Consider the following 15,037-nt stretch of genomic DNA (forward strand, 5'->3'; position numbering starts at 1 on the left):
CTGTTGCTTGCAAGCTCTAGTTAGTTGTAAGAAAATGAATGCAGCGTTTCTGGTTCTGCTCAAGTCTATCATGAACATTTCATTTCCCAGGGGCTCAGCTGGAATTTGTTGAGGAAAATTGTTAATTTATACAGCAGTATAGTGTTGAATTAGCATGCATGTAGTGTGTTTTACTTGTCTTGCTTCACATATCCACCTCCATCACTTCTTCTGTCAAAGAAAGAGTGTGAGCAGGACCATCCCTCTGCACCTGTCGACACTGATACGCAGATGGGGAGATAATTGCGAAGGGATGATTGTTAAGGAGATAATTGGAGTTTCCATACCCCCTGACAGGAGTTGGTCTGGGCTGGGTTTCTGACCTGCTGCCCAGGTAAGCATTTATTCAGCAGGCGGAAGGGCTCCGCGGCAAACCAGATTGGAAACACGATGAGAAACAGCGAGGAGGAGAGACAACGGCCTAGCGTGAGAGGGTTAGAGAGTGAGACACGGGAAGAGAGAGATGTGTTTGGAGCCGAGGGGAGTGCTCTCACACCCTCGATTACCCATTTAATGAGGCGATGCGGTGCCATTGTTTTATTACTTAGAGGAAATAGGAGAAATCTAGATTTCGCTGTGTGTTCCCTGCGTTTCCCACTGCTAGGCTGGCATCTGTTCCCTTTGTTCGCAGCGGTCTCCCTATCATCTCCTCTCGCAGACACTAATGCTTCTGTTTCTTCTCCTCTCCAGAAACCAGCTTTGCCTTCTGTCCGCCCTCACCTACATTTTCAAGACACGCTTGATTTTGGCTCATCCTTATTAACCTTCCATTACCCCCGTTTCGACTAATGTAATCTCTCATGAGTATCCAACGCTTCCCGACATTAATCTAAGATCTGTTTGGCTGGTCAGCTGCTCTGATCACTGCTATTCCCAGTGGTGGAAGCTTAAGAGTTTAGAGCATGCCATATTTCTCTTCATTTTTTTTCCTTCTTTCTATCTTCACTTCACTACCTCATCTGTCTTTTCCTCCTTTTTCTGTATTACTTTCTCTCTCCTCTTGCCACATACACACCGGTAACAGCTCTGACATAAACACAATTTTATTGCTCTTGCACTGGCAGTAAATCTCCCTTAAGCTTGAGGAGCTAAAGCTGTTTATACCAGGGAACAGCGAGCGCACCTCTCTGGAGCGAAACACTCCATGGGGCATATGGATACTCCAGGGACGAGGAAAGGCAGTGAGGCAAAGCCCACCCTCTCCCAAAAACCTCTAAAACCTGTTGCATTTCTCGCACGGATGAAATGATCTCTTTGCAGACACATTATCACAGAATGAATCATTTTCTCCGGGATAGAAGTCGTTTGCAGGAGATCCCAGTGAAAACTGTCCTTGCAGTAAAAACCCTCCTACACAGACACTCATGCAGATCCAAGGTGGTGCTGTGTTTCAGTCCCCTGGGTCCCTGTCCTCTGAATAGTGGGAGATTTATTGCACCGCATGAGTCATTCTGTGTTGGAGGGCTCACAGTGTAGGCCACCCCCACCCATCACCTGAGGGATTTTTCACAAGCACAAGCTGTGTGTGAGACGGAGTCTTGTCAAAACCAGCGAGGCATTTTTTGTTGTTGAAAGGGGTGCTGGGAGCTCGTGCAGTTCCTGAATGTATTTGCCCGTGTGTGTGAATCGGATATCGACTTCTTTTGCCCGGCCTCTCATTAATGTAGCTGATTAGCTCTCCGGAAGATGGATGGGACCAGAGGGACCACAACATGCTCTCTGTTTTTATTACACACATCATCTGACAGTTATTAGCCATGGGTGGCTGAGTGGAGTATGATTGTGTGCGTCTTGCAGTGTCTGGTGTCAGATGTGTTTATCTCCCCTCAAAGTGCTCCGTGGTTGATTGAGTGACCCTTCACCCCTGTGGAGGTGGTGTATATTACTGCCTGATGTGACAGGAACCTCCCTGCTCCTGTCATCCCTCTCATTTCTCAAAAGGATACCTTAAACTAAATATGAAGAAAGATACTATAGCTTACTTTGTGATTGTGAGTGGGGCAATTTATGGCTTTATTAGAGAGCCGACAGTGTGCAAATGGGGGGCTTGGGGGGGATGACAAGAAACAAAGGTGCTCGACCAGTTATGATTTAGAGACCCTCCAGTTCACAGTCAGCATCTGCAATAGTGAATAGAAGCATTTATAAGATTTCTCTGGCAGCACAGGGTTGGACATCATGCTGACACCCTTGGTGCTGCAAGATTTGTAAAAAAAAAAAAAAAAAAAATTTACATAACGGTATACTTTATTCACCAACAAGATTATTTATTCATCTCTGAAAACACTGCTGAAACAGTCAATTGATATTTAAGACGTCAATGAATCGATCTGTTGTTTTTATAATAATAATTTTGATGAGCAACTGATTGTTTAAGTCAATTCCATAGACTATGAAAATAATGGATGTGGCAGCCTTGATGTCCCTTAATGGTTTGTAGACTCCCTTTTTGAAGCCTCGTTTGGCATTATGGCCATTGCCATTTTGATTTTTTGGAGTCAGAAGTGACCAGATTTGGGCAAGAGGTTGGAGAGAGGAGGCCCTGCTCTTAATTTTGTGTAACTTTGGGCCTTAATAAAATTTAAACAGGTGAGTTGTATCTGAACAGTTGTCATGAATGTTGAAATTAGCTATAGAGACCAAAACTGTTTTTTTTTTTTTTTTTTTTTTAACATGGTGGTCTATGGGGATTGACTCACTTCTGGAGCCAGCCTTAAGTGGCCATTAAAGGAGCTGCAGCTTTTGGCTTTTCGTGTTGGCTTCATTTTTTTTCAAGTCTACAGCCATGCTAGCAGCTCTTTGAGGCTGTACTTAGGCACAGCACTACTTTGCGCATAATGCTAATGTCAGCATGTTAACATACTCACTGGGAAAATGCTATCATGTTGATATTAAACAAGCTGTGTACAACATTCAGAGCATATCTATGTTTCGGAGTCTGAGCTGAGATTGTCTGCACACGGTTCTCAACGTGGAGTTGGCTTAGCTGACAGAAGCAAACAGCTTGGGTGGTATCTAATTTTCAATATGTTTGTACGTTCCAGAAGCTTCAACGGGTTATATGGTATATGGCAGTATGAGTGTGTGGTGCTAAAAATCCCCTACAGCTGGTTGAAATAATCCCTTAATTCAACAAGTTAGATGTGAAAATATGCAGTTTTCCCTGCTTTCTCTCTCTCTGCTGTTGCTGACTGTCACCTGGTGGTGCATGCTGTGCACTACATACATTAAGTTTAATTGAAAAAGGAGCGACATATTTTTGACAGTGTTGAAAATCATACCATCACAATTTTTAAATACACTGGTATAACTATTACCATGAGATCGCATCAGCCTAATCAGCAGTAATTGCCCATAACCGCTGCATGAGCGCAGCACAGTGCAGAGCAGCAGCACTAAACTAGCCAGTGGGAAGCACTCACAGGCACAGATATGCACATGCAGCCAGAAACAGAGAGGCCCAGATTGCTCTTAACCTTGGTATTTCACTATACATTTACATAGCAAATTGTTTGCTGCTATACCAATGTTCTGAATGTCAGATACAGCTCCTTTAAGGTATGATGTTTACCATGTTCACCATCTTAGTTAAGCATATTTGCATGCTAACATTTGCTAGACCAGTAGACCTGCTGGTGGTGCCACAGGGAATGTCAGATTGTCACAAAATGCTTCATTTTTTGGGCACCATGAATGTCTGTAGAAAACTTCATGGCAGTCTCATCTAGTAGTTGAGATATTTCAGAGTCTATCTGGAACTGCTTTAGGCAGTGGAAGATTGCAAACGTCATTTTTTCAATATATTCTGACATTGTATTGACAAAAGGATTGGTTTGAATAATTAAAAAAAAATCTGATGAGCTGTTGATGGAAATAATAATTAGTTGCAGGCAGGGTTGGAAATTTGCACCAGCTGCCAGCCAAATGCTGGTAAATTATACAAGAGGGTGCTAGATTTGCCAAACTCACCAACAAAAAATACAATACAATCTGTTGAGTGGCTGCTAGATTTTGGAATCCATCAGCCACAGGGGCAGGTGAATAAAAGTTATTTTCCCACCCTGGCTGCAGCCCTATAATATAGTGTCTTTGGTTTCCTTTTTGTGTCCCTTTATGTATTTGCCCCCAGTTTTGACTGAAAATGAAAACAGATTTGACCTCCTGAGGCATCAGTCTGAGATCTGCAGTCTTGTGGTGTAAAGGTGACATTGGTTGGACAACATAAACCAGGGTGTAACAGTAGGATAGAGACTCACTGAATGAAGGTGGTGTGTGACTCTGGGAGTCAATCTGGCAGGGTTATGCTGAGGTGGAGGTAAGCTGGGCTGGATTCAGCTGCTCACTCTTCCATTCCACCTTCTTTGTTTATCAATGCCCAGAGGGAAAACAAAAATTTCGTTTTCTGGTTTTTACTGTTTCACAGTAAAAACAAAAATACACAGAACAGAGAAAGTCTGTAGTTGATCAGTAGATAAGATGCGCTACTTAATTAGATGTTCTATTTTGTGGAGTCACCTGATATGTCACTCCTCAGTAGTAAAAGAAGGACCTTTACGGATGACTGAGCAAGAACCCTCCAATCAGCTCGTTCCCTCCAGCTGAACCCAGCTTTCTCCTGCTGTGAAATTCCTTCTGTTCCGCTGACCTTAATGTTGCACAGGATAATGGCATGCAAGTCTCAGGGGAGGAAAATAGTAGAAGCCCTGTGTTCTCTGTGTGTGTTTGTGGAGGCGTATAATGTATATAACATCCTTATCAGAATTTGTGGTTTGCATGCCTCTGCAGTAAACCCCTGAGTGTAGAGTACATGTGTTTACTGAGCCAACGCGCCTGAAAGACATCTTTCATTGATTCTCGCAAACATGGTTGTGGCTTCCCCCAAAAATGCATTTGAAAAATTGTTTTGCGATGGCACCCGGTACATTTCAATTCAACTTTATTGATTTTTCTTGACATATCAAGAAATGCAGAGCTATTGTAAAAACAATCACGCCCACACAAAGGAGCTGCTCTGCAATACCAGAGTCGTGTACACGAGTTAGTGTGTAGCTCCAGTGGAGCAGCTGGGAGGCAGGTAGCATGCACAAGGGCACCTTGACACATTTAAAGGGAAACTATGCCCATTTTCAAAATTCATACATGTTATTCCTATAGTCTAAAACAGTCCAAATACATAAGTAAACATGGACAACTCTCTCCTAAATCCAAAAGTCAGAGAGGTAAATTTGTGATGTCATAGGGTATAAAGTTCAGAGCTGCACTATAGACAATTATATGGACCAACTGGAAAGATGTTCTAGATGACACTGAGAGCAGCCAGGGGAATGTTCTGAACATAAAGGTACATTTTCTGTTTCAGAACTGAGAACACTACAACAGAATAAAGCTCATTTGGGTATAAAAAAGGAAACAAACTTCATGTGGGTCCACAAAATGAGGCTCCTATTCATTGTCTTTGGAGCAGCTCCCCACTGACATCACAAGTTCGAGACTTTAGTTTCTCTGAGAAAGAGTAACACATGTTCACAAATATCGATTGAACTGTCCTTGGCCATAAAAAAGAGATGTTGTTCCCCTTTAACTGATGCCATTTGGCATCAAAAATAAGCTGCATTTACATAGTGTCAAATAGTCTCACTTTGATATTTTCCTTACAACAACTTAAAAAATCTATCTTTATTTTATCAATGATGTGTCTTTTATTTCTGAGCATCTGTCAAAAAAGGTTCAGGCTGCACACCAAGCCCCTCATAGATTTAAAGAATCCACCATAATTTTAAGTACATATGTATTTTTTACTTTCTTAATGTAGTCATCGAGTCAAAGTAAGACTTTATTTTTAAGAGTGAACCAGTAGGGATGGGCATCACCAGAGACCTCGTGATTCGATATTATCACAATTCTTGATACAATTCTCACTTCTCACAAATGTTTTATGATATGCTAAGTATGGTGATAACATACATTGTGATATATATATTTGTTACCTTTTTCAAATGTAAATCATGTCCCCAAAGAAAAAGAAATGAACATCTATTTTATCCAATAAGATCAAGTTTTAAAGATGAAGTTTCTCACTGAAGTTATTTTTACTGCTGCTAAATGTGTCTAGTAGACTCAAAAAGCAACTGAATTTATTATTCGAGTAGGCTATAAAAAAGTTTCATTGTATTAATAATTTATAGAATTAAAAAAAAGATACTTGGCATCCGTACATTGCCAAATTTCAAAATATACTATGCTTTACTGATTTTTTCCTTCACCAGTAGTGCTCCAGTATGTGATTTTTTCCTGAGCTACAAACATTCATTGGCAGTATGAAGGATGCAGTGTTGCCTACCACCCCCCTAGCATCACCCTCCCATCATCCACAACTTCAGATGCAGGAACAACTGTCACTAACACGCCCTCTTTGTGCAGCCGGCACAGACACGTCTGTCATTTGATATTTGGCTCATGCTAAGCAGAGGAACAGCTGCAGGGCACAGGATACAGAGAACAGGGAAGACAGTAGCTGCGTGAGTTGTTTCTGACAGCTTCTCCTGTTGTGCGAGTATCAGTCCCTTTAGGATTTGATTTTTTCTCTCGTCTCCTGCGGCCCGAAACTCTTTGACCACGCAAATCAACTTATTGTTCATTCATAGGAAAAGTTTAGAAAGGGTGAAAATATAAAAACAGAATACAGTTCCAGTGAGCTTTCCTGCGTCATTTGTATGCTGAAGGGTTTTGTTGACTTTTAGAAATGATTATGGTTTGTTTTGAGTGTAAATAAAAAATGTGACGCCGTGGAAATGCGCCGCAAATCTTCCATTATTTCAGAAATTATCAGAGGATTCATTTTGCAAAGCCAAGTCAGTTTTGCAAATTTGCTAATTCCTTGAGGGGGAACCTAATTATGACAAAATGTCCAAACACTCACAATTCCCACTTCATCTTCCAAAAGTCCTTTAGCAGCTCTGAGCGACCATAATCCCTGCCAGAGAAACAGACCGTTGCCCGGGCAACCTCAGTTCTGCCGCCATGGCAGCTGTAACTGTGGCGAGGAGACACGGAGTGCCAGGGTGGACAGGTGTTGCTGGGGTCTCCGAGATCTTTTTAGGTCTCTCAGCCTTGCCTCCAGTGTCGTTACACATGTGGAGCCCCGCTAACAAGCCCCTCACACACAAACACACTCAATACGCTCCTCTTCTATACCGCCATCAGAACAAACCCCCGACACTGCTGAGTTACACTAATGTTCTGTGTCATGCTCTTGTAGAATTAGATGGCCACATGGTTCTCTTGCCAGCTCGGAGCAGGAGGTCCGTGCCACATGGCTGCATGTTTTATTTTTTTAAATGTCAGACAGACATACTGTAGGTATGAGATATGACTCATATTCAGTAAAACATGGTAACCTGCTGCAGGGCAGAGTAATGGGACACTGCACAAAAAGTCAAACAAGCTCTCATTACCTTTCATCCAGGCAGAACATGGAGGCCACTGCTGAAATTGGTCCTAGAAAATTGTAAGGGGAAATGTAATGTGTGCTAGTGGAAAGCAATAGCAGAGAGAGTGTCGATTTAATAGCAAGAGCGTGTGCAGACCATGAAGAAAAGATAGTTCTGTTACTGAGTCAGTGTGGCGAGGCTCAAAATGTCTATTTCAGGGCTTGCTTTAAGTAGGGTGAGTCACCAGGCTTTTGGAGCACCAGAGACTGCATATGTGTGTGTGTGCTCATGCGTGTGTTGCACACGTATTTTTATGTGATACCGCTGAATTTCTCACTCTCCCTCTATCTCCGTCACACACACGCAAACACACACACACACGTGCCTGCCCGGCGGGAGCAGGTCTGTGACGGGTTAGGCGTTTTGGGCACGGGCCATCCTCGCTCTGTCTTGCCTTCAGTTCCTAGCAGCGAGCTGGCCCTCGCGCGGGGACAGACAGCGACTTCAATCTGTTTGGTAAATACTGAGATAAGTAAGGCCCACCCATCGCCGTGGCAGAAAATAGCCCGGGCCAGACCTGCGAGTGCAAAGATAGCCCGCTATGCCGAAATCATGGCGAGGACATACCTTTCCGAAGAGAAGACTGTGAACATAAATTAGCTATTTTAAGGTATTTGAGGGTGTGAAGGAAGTCAGAGTGACAAACAGACAATGAGAGGGGTATGGAGTGGCTGAGGGAGAAAAGGAAATGAGAAATGCAAACCGCCTCCTGCTGCCAGTAAAATGTCAATGGAACCCTGGGGATGCATTGATTAACCTCTCTACTTCCAATCTGCCTTCACCCGCTGCACCTCTCACTGAAGGCAAACACACAGACAGGGGGTATACAGATGGACAAACTGGACAGATCTGCATAAACATGCCTGAGAGTAGCTGAATGGATGCAAGGGCAAGGCTATTAGAGCTATTTTCAACCTAAAATTTCAAAAGCACTGTGTGGTGACTCATATTTTATTAGAAAGTTGGGATGAGCATTGACAGAGGCCACATGATGCAATATTATCACAATACTTACGTCGTAAGCTTATCGCTCTCTTTATCTAATAAAATAAACTTTATTTCAATCATTTTTTATTGTCGCAAAATGTATGCATTGGAATGAAAAGGGAAATTGACTCATTATTCCAGAAGGCTACCAAAAGTTAAAGTTCTATTTGCAATATGAATAATTCGTATTATGAAAAAGATGGTGAAAAGCTGCAAATCTCAACAGTGGAAAAGCTGGAATCGACCAATTTGTCAAATAATTTTAGCGTCAATTCAGCATGTCTTACTCCTTCTTACAAAAGATAGGCCTACATAGAACGTAGGTGTAATGCAACAATAAAACACAAGACAGCACAGATAATGAGATGAACATTTTATTGCATTTTGCGGAATGTGCATATAGATCTATTGTAAATTTTTCCAGACTTAAGTTTATTGTACAGAAATTTAATGTGCACCAAAATAGCAAGTGTCTACTTGATGGAAACATGCTGCATTCATTCAATGTTGTTGTTTCACTAAAATGTTCCATACTTCACAATGAAGCCAGGAACTATTTTTTTTCATCTCCACTCTCCCTTTTTTTTTTGCTTATCCTCTCTGGCAGTTTGCTCCCAGTTCTCGAAAGGTGTGTACGCCATCATCGGGCTGTATGACAGAAAGACAGTCAACATGCTCATGTCCTTCTGCGGAGCACTGCACGTCTGCTTCGTCACGCCGTCCTTCCCCATTGAGACGGCCAACCAGTTTGTCATCCAGCTGAGACCTGAGCTGCAGGACGCTCTGGTGGGAGTGATCGACCACTACGGATGGACCAAGTTTGTCTACATGTACAGCTCTGACTCAGGTAGGAAACTCAAGTATTTAATTTCACATCATACTATATATTTGGCAACGTCGTTTTTAGTGGACACTTTGGGATCTAAACCATTTGGAATATACATGTAGGTTATTTTCTTCAATATTTCTTATGAGAATTTTGAATTGATTGTCACATATAAACAGATGTATTTATCTAAAATGTGTCATCATCCTCATTCATGCTTCAATTAGCATTTTTAACTGCGGAATGTCTTTTAAAAAGCAGTTCCAGCTCATGCACATGAAGACAGTCAGAGGCAAAACCAGTCGTTAAACCGACCACCATTAGTCGTCTTCATATTACCATGGAGACAGCAATGGGGTCAATCGTAACCATTGTGCGGCAATAAGCAGCCATCAGAACATTTATTTCAGTCCACCGTCTCTGTGCAGATGAAGAACACATAAAAGATACATTGACCTGCAATGAGTAGCAGATAAATCACACAATGGAGGAAAAGATTAAGGCCTTCATTGAGCCGTTCTCAGCAGTTACTCGTGTTGCAACTGTCCCTTTGTCAGTAGCACGCCAAAAAACAAACAAAAAAAATGCACGAAAAGTGCTGCTGCATGAAAATTTAAACATCTTAAAAACGTTCTTGCAGAAATAAAGCAGCACACCCATCAGCCCCCTCCTCCTCTTCCCCTCTCTAGCCAATCAGGTGTGTCCTTCCCATAATGCCATGCCATCTGTCCCAGGTGTTGTGGGTTTTGGAGCGTGACCACGAAGGGTTTTTTTTTTGTGTGTGTGTGTGTGTGTGTGTGTGTGTGTGCGTGCCTAAAAGCATGCATGCTTTGTGTACACATTTTATACATGCAAACAAATGCAACTTTTATCTCTTCATGTTTTTGACTTGTGTGAGAGACATAAGCAGGCTAAAGTCAGCTTTCAAAGACAGATGCCATCATGTCACTTTGCAAAGCGCACGATCGAGCAGTGACAGGGGAGATTTCACAGTGGTCTCTAGCCCTATTGATTGATGATGGCTGCAGCGCCACACATGTCCCACTGATTTTTTTTATCTGCTGTGATCCTTTCATTACACACTGACAAACTGTTGACTTGTGTGTGTGTGTGTGTGTGTGTGTGTGTGTGTGTGTGTGTAAGTGCATGCGTGCGTGTGCAGGGTCCCTGTGTGATTGAGTGGTGGGATGGAGCCAGTGGAATCTATATCAGTGGTCCTCTGTTGCCTGGATACTACGCTGTAGTCACCCTTCCTACAGGGTTATTTAGAGCCTTTAAGAAAAATCATATTTAGTTTTGAAGAATTTGTCTGATAATAATGTAATGTATAATAATGTTGCTTTTTATCAGCATTTTGATATGTCACACCTGTCGGGTAGATAAAGTATCTTGGAAAAGTAGAAGTGCTGCCCAACACAGATTTTGAGAAAAATTTGAGAGAGATATACATATATATATGTGTGTGTGTGTGTGTGTGTGTGTGTGTGTGTGTGTGTGTGTGTGTGTGTGCGTGCGCATGCAATAGGCGGTGCTATTAACTGTGAGCATTTGACTCAAAATTACAATCAATTTTCCTATTATTATTCTTCACACAGATTAACTTTCATTTATCCGGAGGTCAATTTGCCTTTACCACTCAGAGATGTTTGTTTTGTTATTGTTATTTGTTTAAGAGGATCAGTCACATCTCATATGAATGAAAAGGTTGAATAAAAAGGTTGTTTGCATGTGTCTGTAAGCTGTGGCTGGTACAGAGATCTCACACCCATACTTATTATAACCTTTTTTAACACTTGAGTTGGAAATGAAAATAATCGTAGCTTTTTTCACCAAAACGACTAAGGTATTACAAGTATCTAGCAGACAGTACATGAAGTATAAAATAAAGCGAGCATGAAATGAACAGCTCTGCGAGCCCTGGGTTCAGTATGTCCGCCAAAGCTTTTCTTGGTCAGCCTAGACAAGACACATTTACAGCACATATTAGAAGCATCCCAGGGGCGGCTCTCCTCTCTGTTCAGCTAAAAATACTAGTTTATTTTTGACAGAGCGGCGGAATTATTGCATAAAGTAGACCCCCATGTTGCCTTCTTTACTAGCTGAGGAGATGTTCACAAATGATCTTTTGGCTGAGCATATTTCTGAGTTGTCCGTCTGTCTGTCCCATTTTTGTGAACATGATATCTATAAGAACTCTTTGAGGAACTTTTTTAGAGGACGCACTCCTTAAATTTGGCACAAATGTTTACTTAGATTTAAGAATGAACTGATTCGATTTTGGCGGTCAAAGGTAACTGTGACCTTGTATCCGCCTCATTCTCGCGAATGCAATATCTCAAGAACACCTTGAGGAAATTTCTAAAAATTGGGCACAAACATAAACTTGGACTCAAGAATTTTTGTAGTCAAAGGTCAAAAGTCACTGTGACCTGACAAAACCTGTTTGTGACCATAACTCAAGATCTGACATGCAAATTATATTACATTTCACACAAATGTCTAATTGAATAAAATTATGAAGTGATGACATTTTATATCTGAAAGGTCAAATGTAAACTTCACTGTGACATAATGTTCTGCAAAAACACTTTTTATGGCCATTACGTACTGATAAAACTCAGCAACAGAAGTGGAGACATTTGATCAGATAATGAATTGGTTAACAATCTTGGGTACCGACCTTGAAACTGTCCTGATAGTAAAAATCTTCTGTAAGTGTAAGTGCAAATTAACTAGTTCACGGAGGCATACAACTGCAAAGCAGTAATTCTATGTATTTAATACATTTTTTCAGTCATCGTTTTATCCTCTCAATAGCGCCACCAACAGTGTGTGCTTTTTCTGAAAATGTTTATTGTAATATTACCTATAAAAAAGTTTAAAACTCTTTAATGTCCAGTCTAAAATGTGTATATATAAATCTTTATCTATATTTAAGACTTTTTTAGTGTCTTAATCCCTTATGTGAAGTGACAAAAAAATATACCATATGCAGTGTCACTTTCCTAACACTTCAGCAACTTTAATATTTTTTTTCTCTTTTTCTCCCATTAACATCTGTCTTGCTGTCTTACTGCTAATAAAAGTGCCTCTCGTTGTATTTTCAAAAGCCAAGAATGGGAAAACAAATTTGATAGCCCATTAAACCTATCATAAACAATATTCAGGAAATGGTTTCCCCAAAGTGTTGATTTCTTTACCTTAGATTGCCTGGTGCCCAGGTCTCCGTGTATTGCCTCTGGCCAGAAGGATGCTTATGACAGCCAGATTCCATTATGATATTATTCTCTTCCAGGATGCCTTTGGAGAACCTTTTTTACCTTGGCCAGTCTCACGAGCCTCACTGTCAGGCTGGCTCTGATAAATAGGGGTGCATCAGCCACATAGCTACATTTGAAAAGGCGAAAGGATATTCAGGCGCAAACACTGAAACAAAAAAGGGAGGGAAGTGAGAATAGATGGAAGATAAGAAATGTAATAGGCCAGCCGCGCTGATAGCATTGAGGGAAGGTTGACTACAGGTCTCTCTTTATTACATTACAGTACAGAACATTCTCAACACTAAGCGTTAATGTGATTCAGACACTAATTTTAGCTGGTATTTGCTCAAGTGCTGGAACATAACGTACATAGTGCAAAACCTGATTAACAAATAAATACACTCTCACTTTAGAAACAAAAAAGATAATTAAAAAGTAGAAATGAAATGATAGAAACACGCAAACGCCTTTTCAAAGGGCTGTGTTAGATTACATTGCATGGAGCTATCCCTGGTGCTGAAACCTTTATCCACTCCTTTCAGACACAGTTGTCCACTCCTCGGGGCCTTATTCACGGCCATGATTAACTGCCCCCGTGTTCCCATGCCTATCATCCGTTTCACAGCTTCTACTGAATCTGTCAACACCAAGGACTACAATTATTCACTCAGGAGTCACAGTGAATGGATAGAAACACTGTGAAAAGTGCATACATCTCCCTGTACATTTTTATACGTCATTTTCTCAGAGGCGTCTAATTTATTTATGTGTGCTGTATTGTGGTCATATGTGGAGGTGAAACAGCATCCATCTTTTCATTTCTTAATGACCTGTTGTCAAATAGGCAGCATGAATTGCCTGGAGAGCAGCTGGTATGCATTTTAATAAGGCCCGGCAATCATCTTTCAGAGGCTGTGACTGCCATTCTTCTTTTGACAGGGTCTGTGTTGCTGTTGTCATGGATAAGCTGTATTTATATTTGCTCAATATGCATAAAATGCCTGTTTGAACATGAACAAACAAGCATGGAGGATATACAATTATGTATAGGCCTATGATGTCTTTAACAGTGTTTGCCAGTGTAGTGGTGGCAAAACAAATACAGATACATCATGTATTAGTTTACATTTTCTAAATTTTGGTAATTGCTGTAATTCATTTGGGTAATGTCTGCCAGTCTGCTTCGGGTGAAATTACTTTATTTACTCGGTGGAACAACTGTGGCTGCCAGCTCAAGAGGGATGGATTGGTCTACCGCCAGCAGCAAAGGAGTACAACAGTGAGTCAGATTGTAAATCAGAGCTCAAGATCAATGTGTTCTCTAATCGCCTTTTATTTCCTGTCTTAGCATGAGCCTTTAGCTCATTGGCTGCTCTGACTGTGCCTCTATGATGCTCAAGTGTCTCCGCAGCGGCAGTGTAATCGAGTAATGCCACCTGTAATTGGTGCTCAGAGGACGTAAAGCTGGCTGTAAGTGCGTCGCATGGGATGATGCACAGGCTGGTTATTTGTTAGTGTAGAGGAGGTGATTATTTAGCCCAGCGCTGTACGAACTGAAAAAGCACACCTGTACATGTCAGAGTGCTTAATGGACTATCCAACTCGTTATACTTTATCACTGAGGCTACAGGGAAGGTGCTGATGGATAAGCTTATCAAGAGTGGTGTGGTTTTCGGCACAGCTTCTGTTTTGTTCCCAAATTGTTTTAATTTATCTTTCAGCTCATAATATAAATACACACTGTATAAGATTAACCAGCGCATAATTTATTTATGTCTTTTGCTGCCTGATAAAATACAGACCCTTACGGATCACCCTCGCTAGAACACCAGCTAGTCATTCATCACTACATCTTGGACGTCTTTGCAGAACTTCTTCATTTCCAGCACTGAGAGTTTTAACCTTCCCCTCTCATCTGTCTAGGCCTGTCAGTGCTGCAGAAGGTTCTGGACACAGCAGCGGAGAGGAACTGGCTGGTGACTTCAGTGAACGTGGAGACCATGACGGAGGCCTCCTTCTTGAAAGTGTTCCAGGATTTGGACAAGAGGAAGGAGGGCCAGATTATCATTGATTGTGAGACAGAGAGGCTTACCGGCATCCTGAAAAAGGTGAAGAGCTTTTTTCGTGATGAGAGGGGATTATGTAATTATGTTGCAATATATAATGCAATTTCAGCTGAAAGGCTGCAACCTCATAATATAATAAAACCATGCATAATATGAATAGCTCCAAACAACACAGGTAGGAGTTTTACATGATTGGTTTATTTTTCCTTTTTTCCACACAAATCAAGGTTATTACAAAACAAGTAAAAAGCCTGCATGTGAATTTTAACCCTTGAAACCTGGGCAGAGTGGCTGAATTTCTTTCAAAAACACAGGAGGAATGCAACAACTTAAGAAGGAATGACCCAGAAATGAGAAAGAAGTTAGTAA

General features: G+C 41.3%; 1 protein-coding gene across 6 annotated transcripts in view; it reads left to right on the forward strand.

Annotated features, from left to right (window-relative positions):
* Positions 1-15,037, forward strand: part of gria1a (glutamate receptor, ionotropic, AMPA 1a) — a 96,779-nt gene that overhangs the window by 13,504 nt on the left and 68,238 nt on the right. For all 6 annotated transcript variants that reach the window (XR_015777298.1, XM_088081287.1, XM_088081286.1 and 3 more), the window contains exons 3-4: positions 9,124-9,363; positions 14,526-14,710. Coding sequence is in view for 5 of the 6 variants with exons in the window: in XM_088081287.1 (XP_087937413.1) it covers positions 9,124-9,363; positions 14,526-14,710 (425 nt within the window). In the remaining variant the exon portion in view is untranslated. The remainder of the gene's footprint in view (positions 1-9,123; positions 9,364-14,525; positions 14,711-15,037) is intronic.

The sequence above is a fragment of the Plectropomus leopardus genome, chromosome 8 (genome assembly GCF_026936395.1).
Source record: "Plectropomus leopardus strain MGB_pleo_1.0 chromosome 8, ASM2693639v1, whole genome shotgun sequence".
In the NCBI taxonomy this organism is placed as follows: domain Eukaryota; kingdom Metazoa; phylum Chordata; class Actinopteri; order Perciformes; family Serranidae; genus Plectropomus; species Plectropomus leopardus.